This window comes from Anser cygnoides, chromosome 1 (assembly GCF_040182565.1).
Source record: "Anser cygnoides isolate HZ-2024a breed goose chromosome 1, Taihu_goose_T2T_genome, whole genome shotgun sequence".
Taxonomy (NCBI): Eukaryota; Metazoa; Chordata; class Aves; order Anseriformes; family Anatidae; genus Anser; species Anser cygnoides.
This window is the reverse complement of record NC_089873.1, coordinates 90,093,645-90,111,535: the sequence shown is the minus strand read 5'-3', so window position 1 is coordinate 90,111,535 and position 17,891 is coordinate 90,093,645. Positions and strand designations below refer to the sequence as shown.

Sequence of the window (17,891 nt, the reverse complement as noted above, 5' to 3'; positions counted from 1 at the left end):
ATACCCAGCTACAGTACAAAAGTAAAACTATAAGCACTAGCTAACCTGTAGCAAGAGTAAAACAGAGTATTGAATTCTCTGAAAGCAGTAGTTCATTTTGAGCACGTTGCTCAGGCTCAGAGCCTGCAGAAAAACAGAAGCTTATGAAGTTGTTATGAAAGCTTATCACGCACTGCCTGACAGATGAATTTCTATTATTAAATCAATTACTTGGAGACTTGCACCAGTCTTGGGGGAGTGAGGGGTGTAATTTCCATTGCCAAAATGAACCTAATGTTCAAGAGTAAGGTTTCCCTCCAGAGCGTATGATAGCTGCAGAATAGGCAAGCTTCTTGAGTAGTTATGAAAGTCTCCTTCCTCAGCAGTTGTTCTGCAATCCCTGATCAGTCCAAATGAATCTTCCCATGCAGAGCTAATTGTCCTGTTATAGAAATATTGACTTGCACAGGCTGGAGGGGACTAAGGTGTTTTGTTTTTAATTACACTAAAAATATCCTACTTTTTTTTGTTCCAAGTTGTATTCAACATCTTTGAATGCTTGTTTGAGCAATTTCAAAGGCTTCCCTCATATCTGTCCAAATGTCAGTCCCAGATCATAAAACAGTCAGCTGAAGCTTCTCATGTAAACCCATGAATTTGAGCAGCATCTTGGGTTCATACAGCTGCTGTCAGTGGAAGACTGAAATAACGTGCTTTGGATAAGTTGCGAAAATATGATAAAACTGACCATAAAGGAGCTGCAAACCATGTCCTAGAGGGGAGGTGTTCTACGTGCTGCTAGGGAAACAGTAATTTCCCCAGAGCACGGATGTAGGTAAGCAGTGTCTTGTGTATGTTAAACAGTTCATGAGGGAAAGTTTTATTCCTTGTCTCAAATTTTCATACCAGGAGCTAGGGAGGACTAATACCTGGAATGCAGATATGCTCTGTCCTGCTTGATTAACTGGTTCAGTCACCTCTTTAGGAGGAGTTCCCTATCCAGAGAAGGAAGAAGAATATGGGGAGAGGCCTCCCAAAAATTTAGGTAATTCTTTAAAATATGGTTTTAGCATGCTTTATCTCCTATACACTGACTGAAAGCCAGGCCCAACTAACACAATAAGCATACTTCTTCCTTCATTTTTTTGGCTGAATGTTCAAAATTGCAAAAGGTATGAGAAGATAAATTTGTATCTAAAGTTGTATGACTTCTATGGAACAAAGACTTTTTCCACCGATAGTGTCTTGTAAAAGGTATGGATGAAGAACTGCAGCCAATTGCTCCCACGAATTCTTGGGAGAAAAATCTTTTCCATGCTATTGTAACTGTCATCATAGAGATGTATACATAATTATACGCAAACCTGATTTTCCTAGTAAGAGTAATTGAATTTTGCCACCTACGTGTAACATGGCAATGAAAAACTAATGTCATTTAGTCTTTCTGGAAGGCTATGTTCCTCTCTGTCTATACAATCCTTAGATAGGATTTGATGACTCATTTAATATGGTTACAACCAGATCTGAAAGCTTAGCAGCGTTATGCTCCATCCAGGAGGTAAACTTGCTGGTTTAAATGTCTTCATCTTGCAATCTTTTGGGATCCCAGTTTCAAAATAAAAATAATACTTAAATTCAATTTGATGCAGCCCACGTATCTGCAGAGAGTAGTGAGAATTAGATTAATTATGGTGAGGTCTTTCCCATTCCAGTGCATGTCGTTCAAAATGGGACACAAAATTGTCAGTAAAATTTTAATCCTGTAGTAACGGGACAAAGAGCAGATGTCTGAATATGTAATCATTACCATTATACAAAGCTTTGTCACAGGAATGCTGCATGAAAAGCCATGGAGCAAAAGATTCATAGCCAGCAAGAAGCTGCTTTTGTGTCTGTTTGAACAATAACATAGAAGTAGCATTTAAAATAAAAACTAGTCACTGATGTACTTTTCTTAAAGGCAACATCAAAAAATTCCGTTCATAGCAAAACTCTAAAAGCTCATTCTCTCTTTTATGACTGAAATTTGATTTCTGATTTGTGTACTAAACCAACTTTGAAATGTATAGCGAAGTATAAAGTACCCTGCAGGACAGCTATACAAATACTTCCAGTACTTGAAAAGGTTATTTTGTGATGGTCTTCGTCAGAATGGCTTCTTGCTACTTTACCACAAGTTATCAGTACTTTTCAACTTTGCCATAATCGTTACAGAACTTTGTTTTTTTTTTTCTTCCAGATTTTCATTTAAGAAAAAAATACTCTTGAGAAAATATTCTTCTGATGTAGCTCCTTTTTTTTTTTTTTCCTCAATAGCTCTTTTTCTGGATAGAGAAGATTTTTTTCACTTTAAATGTGAGGTCTTTGAAAAAAAATATATATATTTTATGCAATTGTTATGCTTTTACTTCCAGCCTAGAATGAAGATCAACTCAATCTAATGTTATTAGTTCCCAGCATAACGAGAGACCCCAAGGAAGGCTTAGACAATTGAATGGTATTTAAAATTTCACCAAATACAGTGAAAAACTCTTTCCAGCATCTTAAATCTAAGGACATACAAAGGACAGAGAGACTGAGTTCCTGGCCGTGAGAGCTAAATAAGCACCTAAACAACCTAAACAGTGGATATAGAGAAGCTTTTCAAATTTTTGAGACCAATAGATTAAGTATGGCTTTAATTTTTGGTGATTGTCTCCTTATAAGTATTTTTTAAGTGTCTCAGCTGGTTTGGAATTACTAAATAAGTACTTTTAATTGCTTTTCCTATAACGTATCTTGAGTTATGGGTATATATTAAACTGGCTGATGTCAAATATTCCATCCTTATAACTGTAATGATGCTTAAAAACAGGGTGTAAGACTCTCTACTAATGTCCAGATGCTTAACACATTGCTTCAAGTTATCTGAAAGAAACGTGCTTGATGGTTTGATAGCTAGGACAAAGTCCTTTCTACAGTGGGACAGGTGACATTGCTCGTATGAACTGATGAAGTTGCTTAGCATGCAGCAAACATTGGAATACATGGTAACCCCCGACTACCTGGGAGCAAGTCATTGCAACTGCACATACTGCACAATATCACCTACTTGGGCCCTTGAAAGAACAAACAATTGAGTCATATCACAATAAACAATATGAAGATTAATCAATACACCACTAGAAGAGATGCTGGAGTTTGCTATAGCAGTAGAGTCAAAAATGAAAAGAGGAGGAAGAAAAAAAAGATAAGGAGGGAGGGAAGCATGGGGGAAAGACCTACCTTCACAGTTTTTGGATGTTGAATTATAAGTGTAGCCTTCCGCACATTCACATTCATATTTTCCCAGGGTATTCTTACAGATGGCTGTCCCACAGATGTTTGGATGTAATGCACATTCATTTATATCTAGAAATACAAACAAGTTACTAAAAACAAGTGAATCTCTTGCATACTATTTTTTCCTAACCCTAACCAAAACTGTAAGAACTTAGTGAGGCTGGCAAACTGGTTTCCTTGCTAGGTTTGTCACGATTTTATAGCAGACTATAACTATAACAGTAAAGACTTCCAGAGGTCTGTGAAAGGCATTTCTGTATGCCCTCAGTGAAAATGAATTCTCTGCCTGCCTACCTTTAACATTTTCTCGTGTTCTGTGGATAACAGGAAAAGAGATGCATATCTAGGAAAGCAATAAGAGAAAAAGAGTGCAGATTTCCTAGAAACTAAACCACAGTGCGTAATAAAATCTTATTTTATAAAAAGACATACAGAAAGACAAGAAATAATTCCATCAGTTTCTTGCATGCTACAATCAATTCATGTCACAATCTTCTTTGAATTGGCTACGTTGACAGGTGTTCAAGTCACTCACTGTTTCTCCATCCTTTCAACCATTTTAGTGTTGTTTCCAATTTTTCAATGTTGTTTTCAAAATGCAGATGTGACAAGTGGATATAACATATATCAAACTAAATATTTTGTAGACAAAAAAATAACAGATCCCTGGTAGTACTTCAATTCCCACTTGCACGTGCAAGGATCATTCTAGTCTTCTCCATGGTTTTGTAGTAGTTGTTGAAACAGCACTGCATGGGGAGAACAGATTCTGTTACCTGCTTGTGAGGATTCAAAGTGTTTTTGAAGTCAAAGCTGTCCAGAATACAGTCTACTTTTTGACATTTGTCTTGTGCACTTCAAATTTCTTGGTGTATAATTTTATAGTTGGATGTAAGGAGATATGTAAATCCAGTTTATCAAATCATACTGGTACTCAGGCTGTTTAGTTCTTACTGTTATTTGTCAGTCTGAGAGTCTTTGAATGATCAGTAGTCAGATTTGTACTTACATCACTACCGAAAATAGTGTAAAGCTCTACTTCTCGGTGAAGACTTTTTTTTGTGTGTGTTGGCTGGTTATTTCACTTTGTCTGTTACTCATTGATTCTAGTGTTAACTAACTGAAAAGAACTAGCGCTTTTTTAGCCAAGCATTATGCTAAAAATTCTGCAAAGAATCAGAGTTATTTCTAAACTTGTGTCTCATTGATCCAAGTTATTAAACTGTTAGTGTATTTTTCTTTGATTTTTTTTAGACAACTTTTCCAACATCTTTCCAAGAACTGCAGAGATTCTAACCAGCTTATCTGCTTGCCCTATTTCACGCAACAGCCATCTTACGTTCTTCTGGAATTTCTTTTGAAAGTATTCATTCACAAAAATATAGAGACTAAAGGTAGAGACAGTGGCAGATGGCCCTCAGGTCTGGCTTCCTGAGTTATTTGACATTACCCAAAACTGTTGGAACAGTTCAGGGGGAAAAAAAATGTTAAAATGAAATGAGGTTACTTTTTTTTTTTTCCCTGAGTGGGAATTGCTAGCTATGAGTTAATAATTTTTTTTTTCTGGAGTAGAATGCAGCACGTAGGTCATGGTCAATAATAATAAACACATTTAGGTACGGGGAAAAATTTATGCTGTGTGAGTGAAAGAGAAATCTTTCTCTCCATAAAGAGCATTTGCAGATTCATTAATAATTTATTCTCCAATGAACTTCCAAACTCTGAAAAGAAGGGCATCACATATTAGGAGTGACTAAGCCTAAATCAGTGTTTATCAGAGAGGATTTCAGTGGTAACATTGTTAGCTGGTTGCACCACTCTATATTCTTGTTTCAGCATGCCTAAAGGATAAGTGAAACTGGTTAGTGTTTAAAACAACCTTTACAATACTCTAATAAGGAATTGGTATCTAGTATCATGGTATCAAGCTTTTTTCAATCTTTTTCCGTTTTTTTTTTTTTTTAAACCCAGTGTCGTTTTAACCACCTCAGTTCCTTCATCTTTTTCACTATACAGTTGCACAAATGTTTGCAGTAGTGTAAGATAGGAGGTGGGATGAGGAGCCAGGCTGAAGAAGGCCTGCTTCTGTCAGGGGCAACGCAAGCTTCTGCAGACTTAGAACATTTGTGGAACTACTAGGCTACTTTCCTCTATAGCTGATAGGCAGTGTATTGTTATGTAATGAAATTCTCCTTAAGACTCACTTCCTACCTTTGCAGTCCCGTTTATTTGAAAGCATGAAGTAGCCATCTTCACATAAACAACGGTAGCTTCCGGGTAAATTAGAACAGCGTTGGCTACAACCTCCATTGAAGTCTTCACATTCATTTATATCTTGAAGAAAAGCAAAATAATCTCTGCTCAGGGGAAAGCATTCATTCACACCTCTGTGACTGTAGGTATACTTAAAGATCTGATAGTATTCAGTGTTTTATATGTAACTGTGTTCCTGAGAACTGATATTGTAAGGAGGTTAGAGACTATACCTTCTTCACAATTCTCTCCTTGCCATCCTGGTTTACAGATACATGTGTATTTGGCTTGTCCATCTATGCAATCCTTATATCCATCTACATAGCATGGCAGAGGGCTACACTGGTTTGAAATTTCTGTGGGAGGAAAACATTAGAAATACTTGTTATTAGGGGTTGTTTTCCCTCAAGGATAGCTTTAGTCCTTCTTTCTGTCTTCCCGCAGGTACATTTCATAAAATAGGAAGGCACTTGATGCATAAGATCAAATATCCATATAAAAATCTTGCTAAAAAGCCACCAGCACGCCTCCTTTGTCCTGCAGAAAACAACTAAAAACCAAATGACTCACTAAGCCATGTTAATCCCTGCAAACTGAGAAAAAAGGAAGACGATACTATTTCACTAAATTTGAAGGACTTATTCCACTTTTTAAAGAACAGTGCTCTGCCTCATCAAGTTACCACAAAATTTCAGTAGAAATACCAAAGTTTCAGCACCAAAAATTTGAGAATACAATTCAAGTGATGACTTTCCCCATTCAAGGAGGATCGTGTTTAAGAACCTTATACCTCAGGTTGCCTTTGCTACTCAGGTTCTTTGGGTAGACTGGATATGTTAGTATCTAACGCTGTCACCTTTCACAGCTACTAACTTAAATGACAAACCAAAATTTGGATTGGAAAGAGCAATTGAAGACTCTTTATGCATACTGGCAAGATTTCAGAAAAGAAAGCTCAAAATACACAGTTTGGGGCAGAGAACAGAATTCACTGTCGTCTTGCTCTACCCAAAATACGTAAGGTCTTTTAACTTTTCTCACTATTTTCATAAATTTACATCAGCATGCTACACAAGGCATCTTCACATTTACTTTTCTTGAATATGCTGGTAGCTTTATGGATTATTTTTCTGCAGACCCCTCATAATTACAAATATATTGTTTCTACTTCAAAATTATGTTCTTGTACAGTTCTGGGATGTCATTTTGAGGCACACTTTCTAAAAAACCAAACAACAACAACAAAAAACCAACCTAACAAAAAAAAAACACTAAAAGAACAAATAAGAATAAAAAGGAAGGATTTTGTGATGTTCAGATTCAAGAAAGCAGCAGGAGCAAGTGTTCCTGGAGACTGAAAGTTGCTGTGATTCTGTTACTAAGGCCTCACTGGATTTCTTAGATGTTTCTTACTTTACTGAAAAGAACTAAAGAACTGATATCCATAGAATTATATGTTTAGCCTTCTGTGAGAAAGAAAGCTTAACAAAATCTGTGTTAGTATATTTGCCAATTAAATCTACTTGTAATTAAATTCTGCTGTAAGTAAATCTCAAACCTCGCAAGCCAGCTAAACTCCAGAACTAAACAGTATCTTTCGAATAGCTACTGCATGTTATTTAATATTCATGCTGCAGACCAAATGACTCATTACGGGTGAAGACTGACAGAACAAATTGTGAAGAAGAAATAAAAGGAATAAGCTTGATGTATGATTCTTGTCAGAATAATTTCCAATTGTAAGTTCTAGAACTGTTTTTTTTCTCTTTCTTGCTTATTTGCTGCTTTTGTAGGTCAAGAAACAAGTGTGTGAACTAGGTTTGGTATAAGCAAAGTATTTCATAAGGAATAGATGTAGAAGATACCCTTAGAGTATGCAACTGCAGAACACAATTGAGCGTAAATGTTTCTGAGCCAAAAGCAGTGATGGTTCGTGACAGTCTGAACTGAGAGAAGATGGATTAGGTTGTCAGTGCAAAGTATGTATAGATGGAATAAGGTGAATAAAGTATGTAGAAGGGAAGAGAACTGGGGAAAATGAGTTTAAAAAGGAGAACTGGTAAAATATGCTAGAGGAGGAAGACGAGACAGGATGAATAGGACTGGACAAAGAGTCCATGTCTGTGGACATCCATGTCCAAATGTCCATGGATGACTGATTTAGATGCCACAGAAGGGACAGTAGCGTTGCATCTGCTTTTTCCAAAAGTGGGCTTGGTGTTCCTCTTTTCCCAATCTGAGGCACCTTCTAACCCACAACCCAGCAACGCTTCTTGAGAAACGTTTGTGACAACAATTAAATGTCAGAAGATCTACTTAGTTTCCCGTGAAAAGGGTAGGTGGCAAGAAATGTATGCTCGTACCTGTATCTTCTACCACTCAGAGTCTTTGGTATCCAGGAGATGTGTCAAGGTAAGCTGATAGATGTAAATGTTGTTTTTTTTTTTAAGTGCTTATTTTCAAAATATGTTAAGTATGCAATTATGCGATGAGATGTTCAGGAACTTAATGATACAGCTTAGATACTTGTTTGGATTAGAAATGTTTAAGAAAGGGTCTTCTATCTGAACATAGTAAAATTATTTTTCAGTTCTGTTTGCACTGTTACTTTTTTCCCTTGATTTTCCATCTTGAGATTCAAACTAGTCATTGTATTACAAGCTGTTTGTTATAATCACTTTTTTCTCATTAGGAAAATTGGATTTTTCATTTTGACAGTATCAAAACAACTTGGATAAATAAGTTCTGAAAGACAAAACTTTTAAAATGAAAAAATGTTTGATATTCACTATCACTAAACATTTGCCTCAATGAATATACATTAAAAAAAAAGTTATAGACTTAATGGGAATTTTATATCCATGGGAATTTTATATCCTGCTTTCTCGGCAGTAGTTCTTTTCCAGAAATGCTCTGCATAAAGTCCTCTGAATGCTCAGGCAAAAACACTTGACAAATTTATTCATCCTCTCTTAACTTGTCCATTTTCCTGGTGACTGACCAATAGCAACAGACTTTTTTTCTTTGATTTTGTTACGTGAACCCAAATGGAGAAATAAAATGACTATCAAGTAAACTGGTTTTCACTGGCTAATATGGAAACACTGCACATTCACACAACTCTGCTAGATTCTTTCCTCCCAGGACCTTTAATGAGTGAGAAAGAGTGATGTGAATGGGAGTACATTTTAGTTTGTGACAGCACGCACGTTGGCCAAGTGATCTGGAAAATATGTTCATCCATGACCATGTGCAGTGTCATTAAGGATTGTTTTGCCTTCTGTTGTTTTCAGTGAGAAAAACAGGGTCAGATGCCTAAGGATAAGAAGCCGTCTTTGATGTATCTAAGCTGTAAAGGTTTAAGAGGTTTAGAGAGATGTTTCTCCTGTGACAAGTAGGGAATACGGTATAGATGCTTCCTGTGAATTCACTAGAAAAAACAGTTCACACTGAAATCATGTATTGGCATAAAAACTACATATATGAGCAACATTGCACATTTCTTGCTTTGTAACCTTCTTGCCTCTGAGGTAAGTCATTGTATCTTCTAGCTACTCTGGATTTTTCAGCTGGTTATGTTACCCACAATGTGAAGGGCTACAGGGTAACCATGGGCCAAAACAAAGTACAACGATGAAATTTACCAGGTGGTCTCTTCCCTTAGCTGACAAAACAAGACCTACTAGACTGAAAGAGTTGGGCATAATTACTAAAGACATGGCATTGCACAGAGGACATACGGGGGAACACTGGTGAGCTGAGGCAGCACACTGTTCTGTGATTCTGGAAGAATTCTGCCTTCCATTTTGCAGTTAATTATGTTTCTTCTCCACTATGCTTTATAAAATTAAAACCAGTCACTTACCCCTCTTACTCTGAAAACGCTACCACCTAAATTTTTCGTCAGTTTCTGTTCCAGGTAATTGCGTTTGCCTGAGTTAATATGGAGATTTGTCTCTCTTTCTACCAGCGAGAACTACTTTCTCACCAGGCACGTGTGTTTTTAGACGCGAGTGCGTTAGGTAAAGTATCTAGCAGCAGCGCTTACCATTGACGCAAGCCCTCAGGTCAGCTGGAGAATCTGGAGTAACTGCAGTAACCCTGAAAACCCCTGCTCGATGGGAGGCAAGGCAGCCTGCGAACGTAAACCCACACACGTGATACAAATGCTCACTTAGTCTGAAATTATAACAGCTTTGCATGGCATCTTCAAAGAGTCTGTTCTCACAGCTTGAATCAGAAAACTTGTCTGGGCATATTAAGGACAGCTGATCACAGACCAACCTTCTGAGTGCCTCTGCTGGGATCTAAGCACAGTAAACTGCCAAAGAGCTACCATGCATTATCATCAGCATGGAAATCATTCAAATGGTATGGGCAGAACAACAAAACTAGTATTATCCAAATAAGAAGGCCAGTGGAATGACATACTAGAGTTGTTCAGGTTTCTTGTACTTACTTAAATATTTGGGATAAAAATACTCCTGCACAAAGAAAAGAAAAACAACGAGTAAGAAAAAACAAAGGTAGATAGAATTAACAGCAAAATACACCAGATATGTTCTAAAATAAATTTGTATTATAACTATAAAAGAAGCAAGAAAGAAGATCACTTCGATTCTTAGAATACATACCAAGTTTTCTGTATCACTATTGGTTAGTTTAAAATAGCAGATTATTTCCTAATTCAGGACTCAGTGGAGAGAAGATTCTGCACTGAATTGGACACTTTCAAAGTATCAATGAAAAGTGGCAGTGAAAATGAATTGTAAGTCAAAATGACTTGAAACCTGTCTCTTAGAATGGAAGGATCTTGCCCAATATTACTACAGGATAGAGAGCAGTCTCCTTTATTTCAATTTTTAAACCCCCCAAACAAACAAACAAATGGAGTAGATTGAATTTCACAAGCAATTCATTCCAAATGAAGTGAAAAGTGTTACTAAAACAGATTTTTTTTTTTAAAGACTGATTACTGAGATTACTTAATTTTTGTACTTAAATGTTAATAAACAGGATATCCAAATACATGCAACATTATCATGGACAGAAGACAGACCTGTTGCATAGTTTGCAAAACAAGAATTAATTTTAATCACATATATTTTGTATGTAATAACCCCTTTACAGTACAAAGCTATATAAAATATACTTAATGCTAAATAACGTGCAGTGGGAATGAACCATGGAACAGCGTCTTCCCCACTAGGAAAAAAGCTCCCAGTAATATGTTCCATTCCTTCATTAAAAGGGCTGCACTGCTATGCCTTCTCTGTGTAAAATTTTAATTGAAGCCAACAGAGTTTCCCCACATGGAATGCTTGCAGACAACTGTGGCCTAAAACTGGTGATCCGTAGTTGAATTTAAAATAATATCTACTCAAGTATTCTCTTTGCTCATACGGTCTTTGTTATTAATTGTGCAGGTTCTATAGACAAAAGACTTTCAAGACAGTTCTCGGTCTGCAAGTTTTTTTTCTTGCTGCTGTTAGCTTTACAGTGTGAATTCTATGTAATTCTAGCTTTCCCACTGCAAAGTACTACTATCTACCTCATAGATATTTATGAGGTACTTACAGTTTCAGGATTATTTTCAAAGATTTCCCTTGCTTCTTCTTTATTGCATAATTCTTCAATACACTCTCTTTCTAAATTTCCCTTCTTACTTTCTTCCATAAAAGAATTTGCTCGACGTTTCCTCACCAGGAACTCGGAGGCATACCGCTGGGACAAAACTTGGTAGAAACAAAGGAGCTTTGTTATTTATTTTTTAACTGCTGAAAGAAATGCTGTAAACAGGACTCTTATGGGGCTCTAATACAAATAAATAAATAAATAAATGCTTACTAATGAAGTGGCAGTTTCCTATGATATTGGAAAACATGAGAAAGAGCATTCCAGGACTCTGATTTTGGTATATATGCTAGCTGTTTCTGACCCCCCAAAAATGCCAAGTCACCATAACAAGTTCGTACAGTGCTATGCCTGAAGCACAGTTTAAATGTCTCATGCAGGACAATACATTTTTAACTACAGATATTGCGAAGAGAGAGATGTGACTGACTAATGGGAAAAATGCCCTTAAGCTTTTTATGTTACCTCTTTCAGTGACCTAGAAGTAAATTTTCTGATCCTGTTTAACTTATGTGAGACCAAAAATGTGTCCTATAAAATCAGGCTACCTGTTATATGTAATTAACATAACGCCATTTTATTTTTCAGAACCATAAAGAACATGGCAAGTTAAAAGGTGAGAATGATATTCTGAGAAATATCAAGGCAGAGAACCTGCAAATACATTCACGTTTTACACTGGTAAAATAGAATCCTAGTTAACTTCTGTATTTCAGATCCATTGTGTTATGTGTCATTCCTAATTTTCACGTATCTTGTTATTGCTATTGTATTGACTCTTACACAACTGGTGAAGAAATGAGTTGGGAAATTGTATGAAATAGAAAGATGGGCAGAGGAGTCCAGGAAGGCTGGGCACTCCTCAAAAAGGAAATCTTAATGGCTCGGGAGCGGTCTGTCCCCACGTGCCCAAAGACGAGCTGACGCGGAACTAGACCAGCCTGGCTGAGCAGAGAGTTGTGGCTCGAGCTTAGGAGAAAAAGGAGGGTTTATAATCTTTGGAAAAGAGGGGGGGCTACTCAGAAGGACTATAAGGATGTTGCGAGGCTGTGCAGGGACAAAATTAGAAAGGCCAAAGCTCATCTGGAGCTCAGTCTGGCTACTGCCGTTAAAGATAACAAAAAACGTTTTTACAAATACATCAATGCAAAAAGGAGGACTAAGGAGAATCTCCATCCTTTACTGGATGCGGGGGGAAACTTAGTTACAAAAGATGAGGAAAAGGCTGAGGTGCTCAATGCTTTCTTTGCCTCAGTCTTTAGCAGCAAGACCGGTTGTTCTCTGAATACCTGGTACCCTGAGCTGGTGGAAGGGGATGGGGAGCAGAATGTGGCCCTCGCTATCCATGAGAAAATGGTTGGTGACCTGCTACAGCACTTGGATGTACGCAAGTCGATGGGGCCGGATGGGATCCACCCGAGGGTACTGAGCGAACTGGCGGAGGAGCTGGCCAAGCCGCTTTCCATTATTTATCGGCAGTCCTGGCTATCGGGGGAGGTCCCAGTTGACTGGCGGCTAGCAAATGTGACGCCCATCTACAAGAAGGGCCGCAGGGTAGACCTGGGGAACTATAGGCCTGTTAGTTTGACCTCAGTGCCAGGGAAGCTCATGGAGCAGATTATCTTGAGTGTCATCACGCAGCACTTGCAGGGCAACCAGGCGATCAGGCCCAGTCAGCATGGGTTTATGAAGGGTAGGTCCTGCTTGACGAACCTGATCTCCTTCTATGACAAAGTGACGCGCTTGGTAGATGAGGGGAAGGCTGTGGATGTGGTCTACCTTGACTTCAGTAAGGCTTTTGACACCATTTCCCACAACATTCTCCTCAAGGAACTGGCTGCTCGTGGCTTGGACTGGCGTACGCTTTGTTGGGTTAAAAACTGGCTGGATAGCCGGGTCCAAAGAGTTGGGGTGAATGGAGCCAAATCCAGTTGGAGGCCGGTTACTAGTGGAGTCCCCCAGGGCTCAGTGCTGGGGCTGGTCCTCTTTAATATCTTTATCGATGATCTGGATGAGGGGATCGAGTGCACCCTCAGTAAGTTTGCAGATGACACCAAGTTAGGTGTGTGTGTCGATCTGCTCGAGGGAAGGAAGGCTCTGCAGGAGGATCTGGATAGGCTGGACCGATGGGCTGAGGTCAACTGTATGAAGTTCAACAAGGCCAAGTGCCGGGTCCTGCACCTGGGGCGCAACAACCCCAAGCAGAGCTACAGGCTGGGAGAAGAGTAGTTGGAAAGCTGCCTGGCAGAGAAGGACCTGGGAGTACTGGCTGATAGTCAGCTGAATATGAGCCAGCAGTGTGCTCAGGTGGCCAAGAAGGCCAACAGCATCCTGGCTGGCATAAGAAGCAGTGTGGCCAGCAGGGCTAGGGAAGTGATTGTCCCCCTGTACTCGGCTCTGGTGAGGCCGCACCTTGAGTACTGTGTTCAGTTTTGGGCCCCTTGCTACAAGAAGGACATGGACGTGCTCGAGAGAGTCCAGAGAAGGACAACGAAGCTGGTGAGGGGTCTGGAGAACAAGTCTTACGAGGAGCAGCTGAGGGAGCTGGGGTTGTTCAGCCTGGAGAAGAGGAGGCTCAGGGGCAGACCTTATCGCTCTCTGTAGGTACCTTAAAGGAGACTGTAGAGAGGTGGGGGCTGGTCTATTCTCCCACGTGCCTGGTGACAGGATGAGGGGGAATGGGCTAAAGTTGCACCAGGGGAGGTTTAGGTTGGATGTTAGGAAGAACTTCTTTACTGAAAGGGTTGTTAGGCATTGGAATGGGCTGCCCAGGGAAGTGGTTGAGTCACCGTCCCTGGAGGTCTTTAAAAGACGTTTAGATGTAGCCCTTAGTGATATGGTTTAGTGGAGGACTTGTTAGTGTTAGGGCTGAGGTTGGACTACATGATCTTGGAGGTCTCTTCCAACCTAGATGATTCTGTGATGTCTGTTAGCTTCAATGTTCTTTGCAGAGCACACAATATTACAGGAACAGCAACTAAATTAGACTGCCTCGTTGCTTTTATTTTTGGACTTGTGGTGCGATTAAGAGAAAAATGGATGAGCATAATTGGAAGAAGTCCAGCTTGTAGGGTTAAAGAGCATGGCTGACATATGTTAACTAGAGAGCTTAGCACTTCTGCACCTGCCCTCCTTTCACCAGCTTTCACACAACGTAACCTCTCAGACCAGGATAACTGTGAGAGGGTCACAGCACCTGCAGTGCACACCAGACACGGTGTACTTGCATATTCATCACCAGTCTGTGGAGATCGATTTAAGCAGACATAGTCAACTGAGAATTGTTTATGTTCATGTAATGCCTCAGACCCAGAGTACCCTTATGAGATACGCCAGCACACAACTGTCAGAAAACAGCCTCCCAGTGCACTAACAGGAAAGAAAAACATAAAAGGTTTATTAGAAGGAGCAGCTAATGACGTCCAAAACTTGAAGGCAGAATAGTTTTCAGGTGACAGGTACAGCTCAAAACCAACGCACCCTACACCCTTTACTAAAGCTCTCTATCAAGTGATGACGAGAACTCTGGAGCGTTTCAACACTGGATGATGACGACCTGAAGAAACCTTTCTGTTACAGCATCCTAAAGGTATTTGATGCAGGATAAGATTGTAGTTTCAAACTGATTTATTTGCTTGGTGCATTTGACAAGACTAATCTTTACGGTAAGGCAGTAGGTAAGACCTTCTGAGGATAAGGCAGACCTCCTACAGCATACCTCTGAAGCTCGGAAGCACACCTTTATCTCAGAAAGCAACCAGCAAGGTACTCAGAAATGCAAGGAGAAGAGGTCAGCTTGTGTCCTTCCCCACTCCTCAGTATTTCAGCAGGCATCAGTCTGGAATTGGAGGATTCGTTCCTCCTGACAGACATTGTTCGTGTATGTGGGAGTCTTACCGGAGAGCGGAAAGAACTGTTGGGGGAAGACTGAGCCACAAGAAAACTGCCCAGGGAAAGAAAAGGCTCACCTTACTTTCTAAGCCCCCAGTCCCAGAGGTAAATTCTTGATGCAAAAGAAAAGGCTCAAGCTTGCTGTCCTCATCTGCTGCTTCCCGCTCTCACAAATTTTAAGGTATGGCGTAAGTACATCTTACAGGCTACTAACATGTTTCAAGAGACAGAGTTGGATTTTCGAGTTGTTGCTCATCCTTTACACAGCAGTTAGGAGGGGCAATGACTTGAAAACTGCTGTAGCTGTGGATTTCCTGAAACTTTTCTTTTAACCCACGAGACCACCACTAACATTGCCTGCTGCGAGACTGGCAAAAAGCATGGCAAGATCACAGGACAAGAAGGGCCCTACTGAGAACTCTTCTAAGCCTGAAGCTGCATGGGAAAGCACACCCAGAAAAACAATTTGGTAATTTGTTTTTCACCAACCGTTGCTAGTAGCATCATTTTAATTAATTGGGGTAGGTGTCCATAGTTGTCGTTACATACAAGCAGACTAACGAGAAGGATGAAGTTAATCCATCTGTTCTAAGTAATAGGAATGACAAAAAAAAAAAAAAGGAAAATTTTGTGTAACAGTAGTAAGGCCTGGACTGCAGTACAAAGCTCTCTTGGAAGGTCTTAAAATGCACAAGATTCAAGTAGATGTGATTATGCTGGCAGAAAAGCGCTTTCACCACTTTATGCTGTTGTGAAAGACAGAACAAGCGTGCAAGCAGAAAAACTCTCCTGCTGACTGTGTTTACATTAGAGGTTATGACCACTGCAAGCATGCTGATAGGGCTTTGGGGCAGAGGCTCGGAGCTGAAGATGAGTCCTAATTCACAGCTGACTTTAAGCAATCTTATTTTGACCTTTTAGCGACATCATTTTCATTTTGACATGCCTTTTCAATAAATAACATGCAAGAAAATTCCAAGCATGATGTGCTTGGGGATGTTGTGCCAGCTCTAACGCTACCTACCTGGTTTGAATACAGTAGAGTAATGGAAGCAGGTCTGTTTGTTCCTCTACAACACAGCAGTTTTGCCTCCTCTTAAGCTGATTTCTTACAACTTTTGAATGTAAATAAGATATGTAACTCACTGCAAATGCCATATTTTTACTGCAAATGCTTCAATTCACATGCACAGATTTAGTCTATTTACTCAACTGGTCTTTCCTTACAAGGATAATGATAGAACTTTTATTAGGAAAAAAACAACAACAACTGTCCTCATGGCTACTGCTGCCAGGTTGATTACAGGAAACTCCAGTGAACTTCTGCCCCTGCCAAACCAGTGGTTAACCCTTAATGATCTCGGTGTATTTCATTTAAATATCACTGAAGCTTCATGGAAAACCTGACTACAGTTTCAGCTGGTGCTGTACAGTCACAGTGCAGTAATTCATTATCAAACACCTTTAAAAGGAATACTCTTGATAAAGAAAAAAAAAATGGGGCAGAGGATGAGACAGAGGGGTTCCTTACAGCTGTTTTGTAGTGTACACACAGCCAGCCATAAACCTGCACAGCTCAGAGCTGCTATCCAACACCCAAAGGCATCGCAGCCTGCTAGTGCCCTCTCACAGAAACTCTGAAGACTGAGCGAACTGGATAAAAATTAAATGGGATGCCATTCTAGATAGCAGGGTCACCTGATTTGTACATCAGGTGTACTGCAATCAGCTCTGCAATTCCAGCAACCAGAGTCTTCTGAAATGTTCCTCAGTGACATAAGGTTTAGGTAACCAACAAAACAAAGCCAACTGTCTGCTAATGTTTGCCTGTACTACATCTTATCCAAAGCTTGTCCTTCACAGGATGTTGGCCCAAATACAGCTGCACTAGGTTGTATACCTGACATCAGAAGCCAACATAGTAATGGAAGATTTCCTAGCTGCAGACAATCACAAAGAAAGCCCTCATTTTTCCAAATCAAGTTCTTCCAACAACGGGAGCAAAAGTGTGCTATTTATATGCACATAGATGCACGTATCCAGGCATGTGCATGTATTTAGACCATGTACTATTGAGATCTTCACTTCCAAACACTATGCAAAACATCTCCCTGGAGGAGCAGCTACGATTAGTTTCTAAACTAGTCAACTGTTTATCCTGCTTTCTAAACATTTATGATAATTAACCAAGATGGCTCTTGCTCTCAGATTCTTGCAGACTAATACTGTGATCCTGCCATAGGGTGTATAGCAGACATGGATTTCACACTGAGGTCTGGATATTGACCGATCTGTCCAGAGGGATCAGGCACCATTCCTGCAGATGATTGCAGGGTACAGGGATCACAGGCAGATGGTGTGGATTACAAGAACATCATGATAACACATATGTTTAGGACAACTGGTTGAAGTTCGCAAGGTTTGTATTTGAGTCTTTGATATTGCAGACTTCTTTTTTTAAAAGCTTTTTAAGGTAAAAGAAAACCAATAAGTAGCACCTGTAGGACCATAAAGAATCCCTTATTTACTTCTTTCTAACATATTAAAAGACTTTTCGTAAACTTAAACACAATTAAGCTGGCCAACAGAAACATTTATTAAGCTTGTAACTCATTCTGCGCTGTTCGCTGTAGCAAGTTACTACTGAGATGAGTTTAGTTTAAAATTGATCAGCCATTTAGATGAACAAGAACAGCCCAAGTAGCTTTTTCAGATGCAATAAACCCCGAAGATTTTTGCCCCTCTTTGTCCTTCTGGGACAAAGATTTGTCCCAGATTGATTTCTGTCTGTTCATGATAGAAAACTGCAGACA

General features: G+C 39.5%; 1 protein-coding gene and 1 long non-coding RNA gene across 3 annotated transcripts in view; one reads left to right on the top strand and one right to left on the bottom strand.

Annotated features, from left to right (window-relative positions):
- Window positions 1–17,812, top strand: part of LOC106039471 (uncharacterized) — a 185,896-nt gene extending 168,084 nt beyond the window's left edge. Inside the window, exons 11-12 of the long non-coding RNA XR_010833467.1 lie at window positions 11,776–11,803; window positions 17,321–17,812. This is a non-coding gene — a long non-coding RNA (uncharacterized lncRNA). The remainder of the gene's footprint in view (window positions 1–11,775; window positions 11,804–17,320) is intronic.
- PROS1 (protein S) overlaps window positions 1–17,891 on the bottom strand; it is a 37,242-nt gene that overhangs the window by 18,369 nt on the left and 982 nt on the right. For both annotated transcript variants that reach the window (XR_010833436.1, XM_067001965.1), the window contains exons 2-7: window positions 11,131–11,288; window positions 10,013–10,037; window positions 9,602–9,688; window positions 5,787–5,909; window positions 5,512–5,634; window positions 3,244–3,369 (exon numbers count right to left, since the gene is read on the bottom strand). Coding sequence is in view for 1 of the 2 variants with exons in the window: in XM_067001965.1 (XP_066858066.1) it covers window positions 3,244–3,369; window positions 5,512–5,634; window positions 5,787–5,909; window positions 9,602–9,688; window positions 10,013–10,037; window positions 11,131–11,288 (642 nt within the window). In the remaining variant the exon portion in view is untranslated. The remainder of the gene's footprint in view (window positions 1–3,243; window positions 3,370–5,511; window positions 5,635–5,786; window positions 5,910–9,601; window positions 9,689–10,012; window positions 10,038–11,130; window positions 11,289–17,891) is intronic.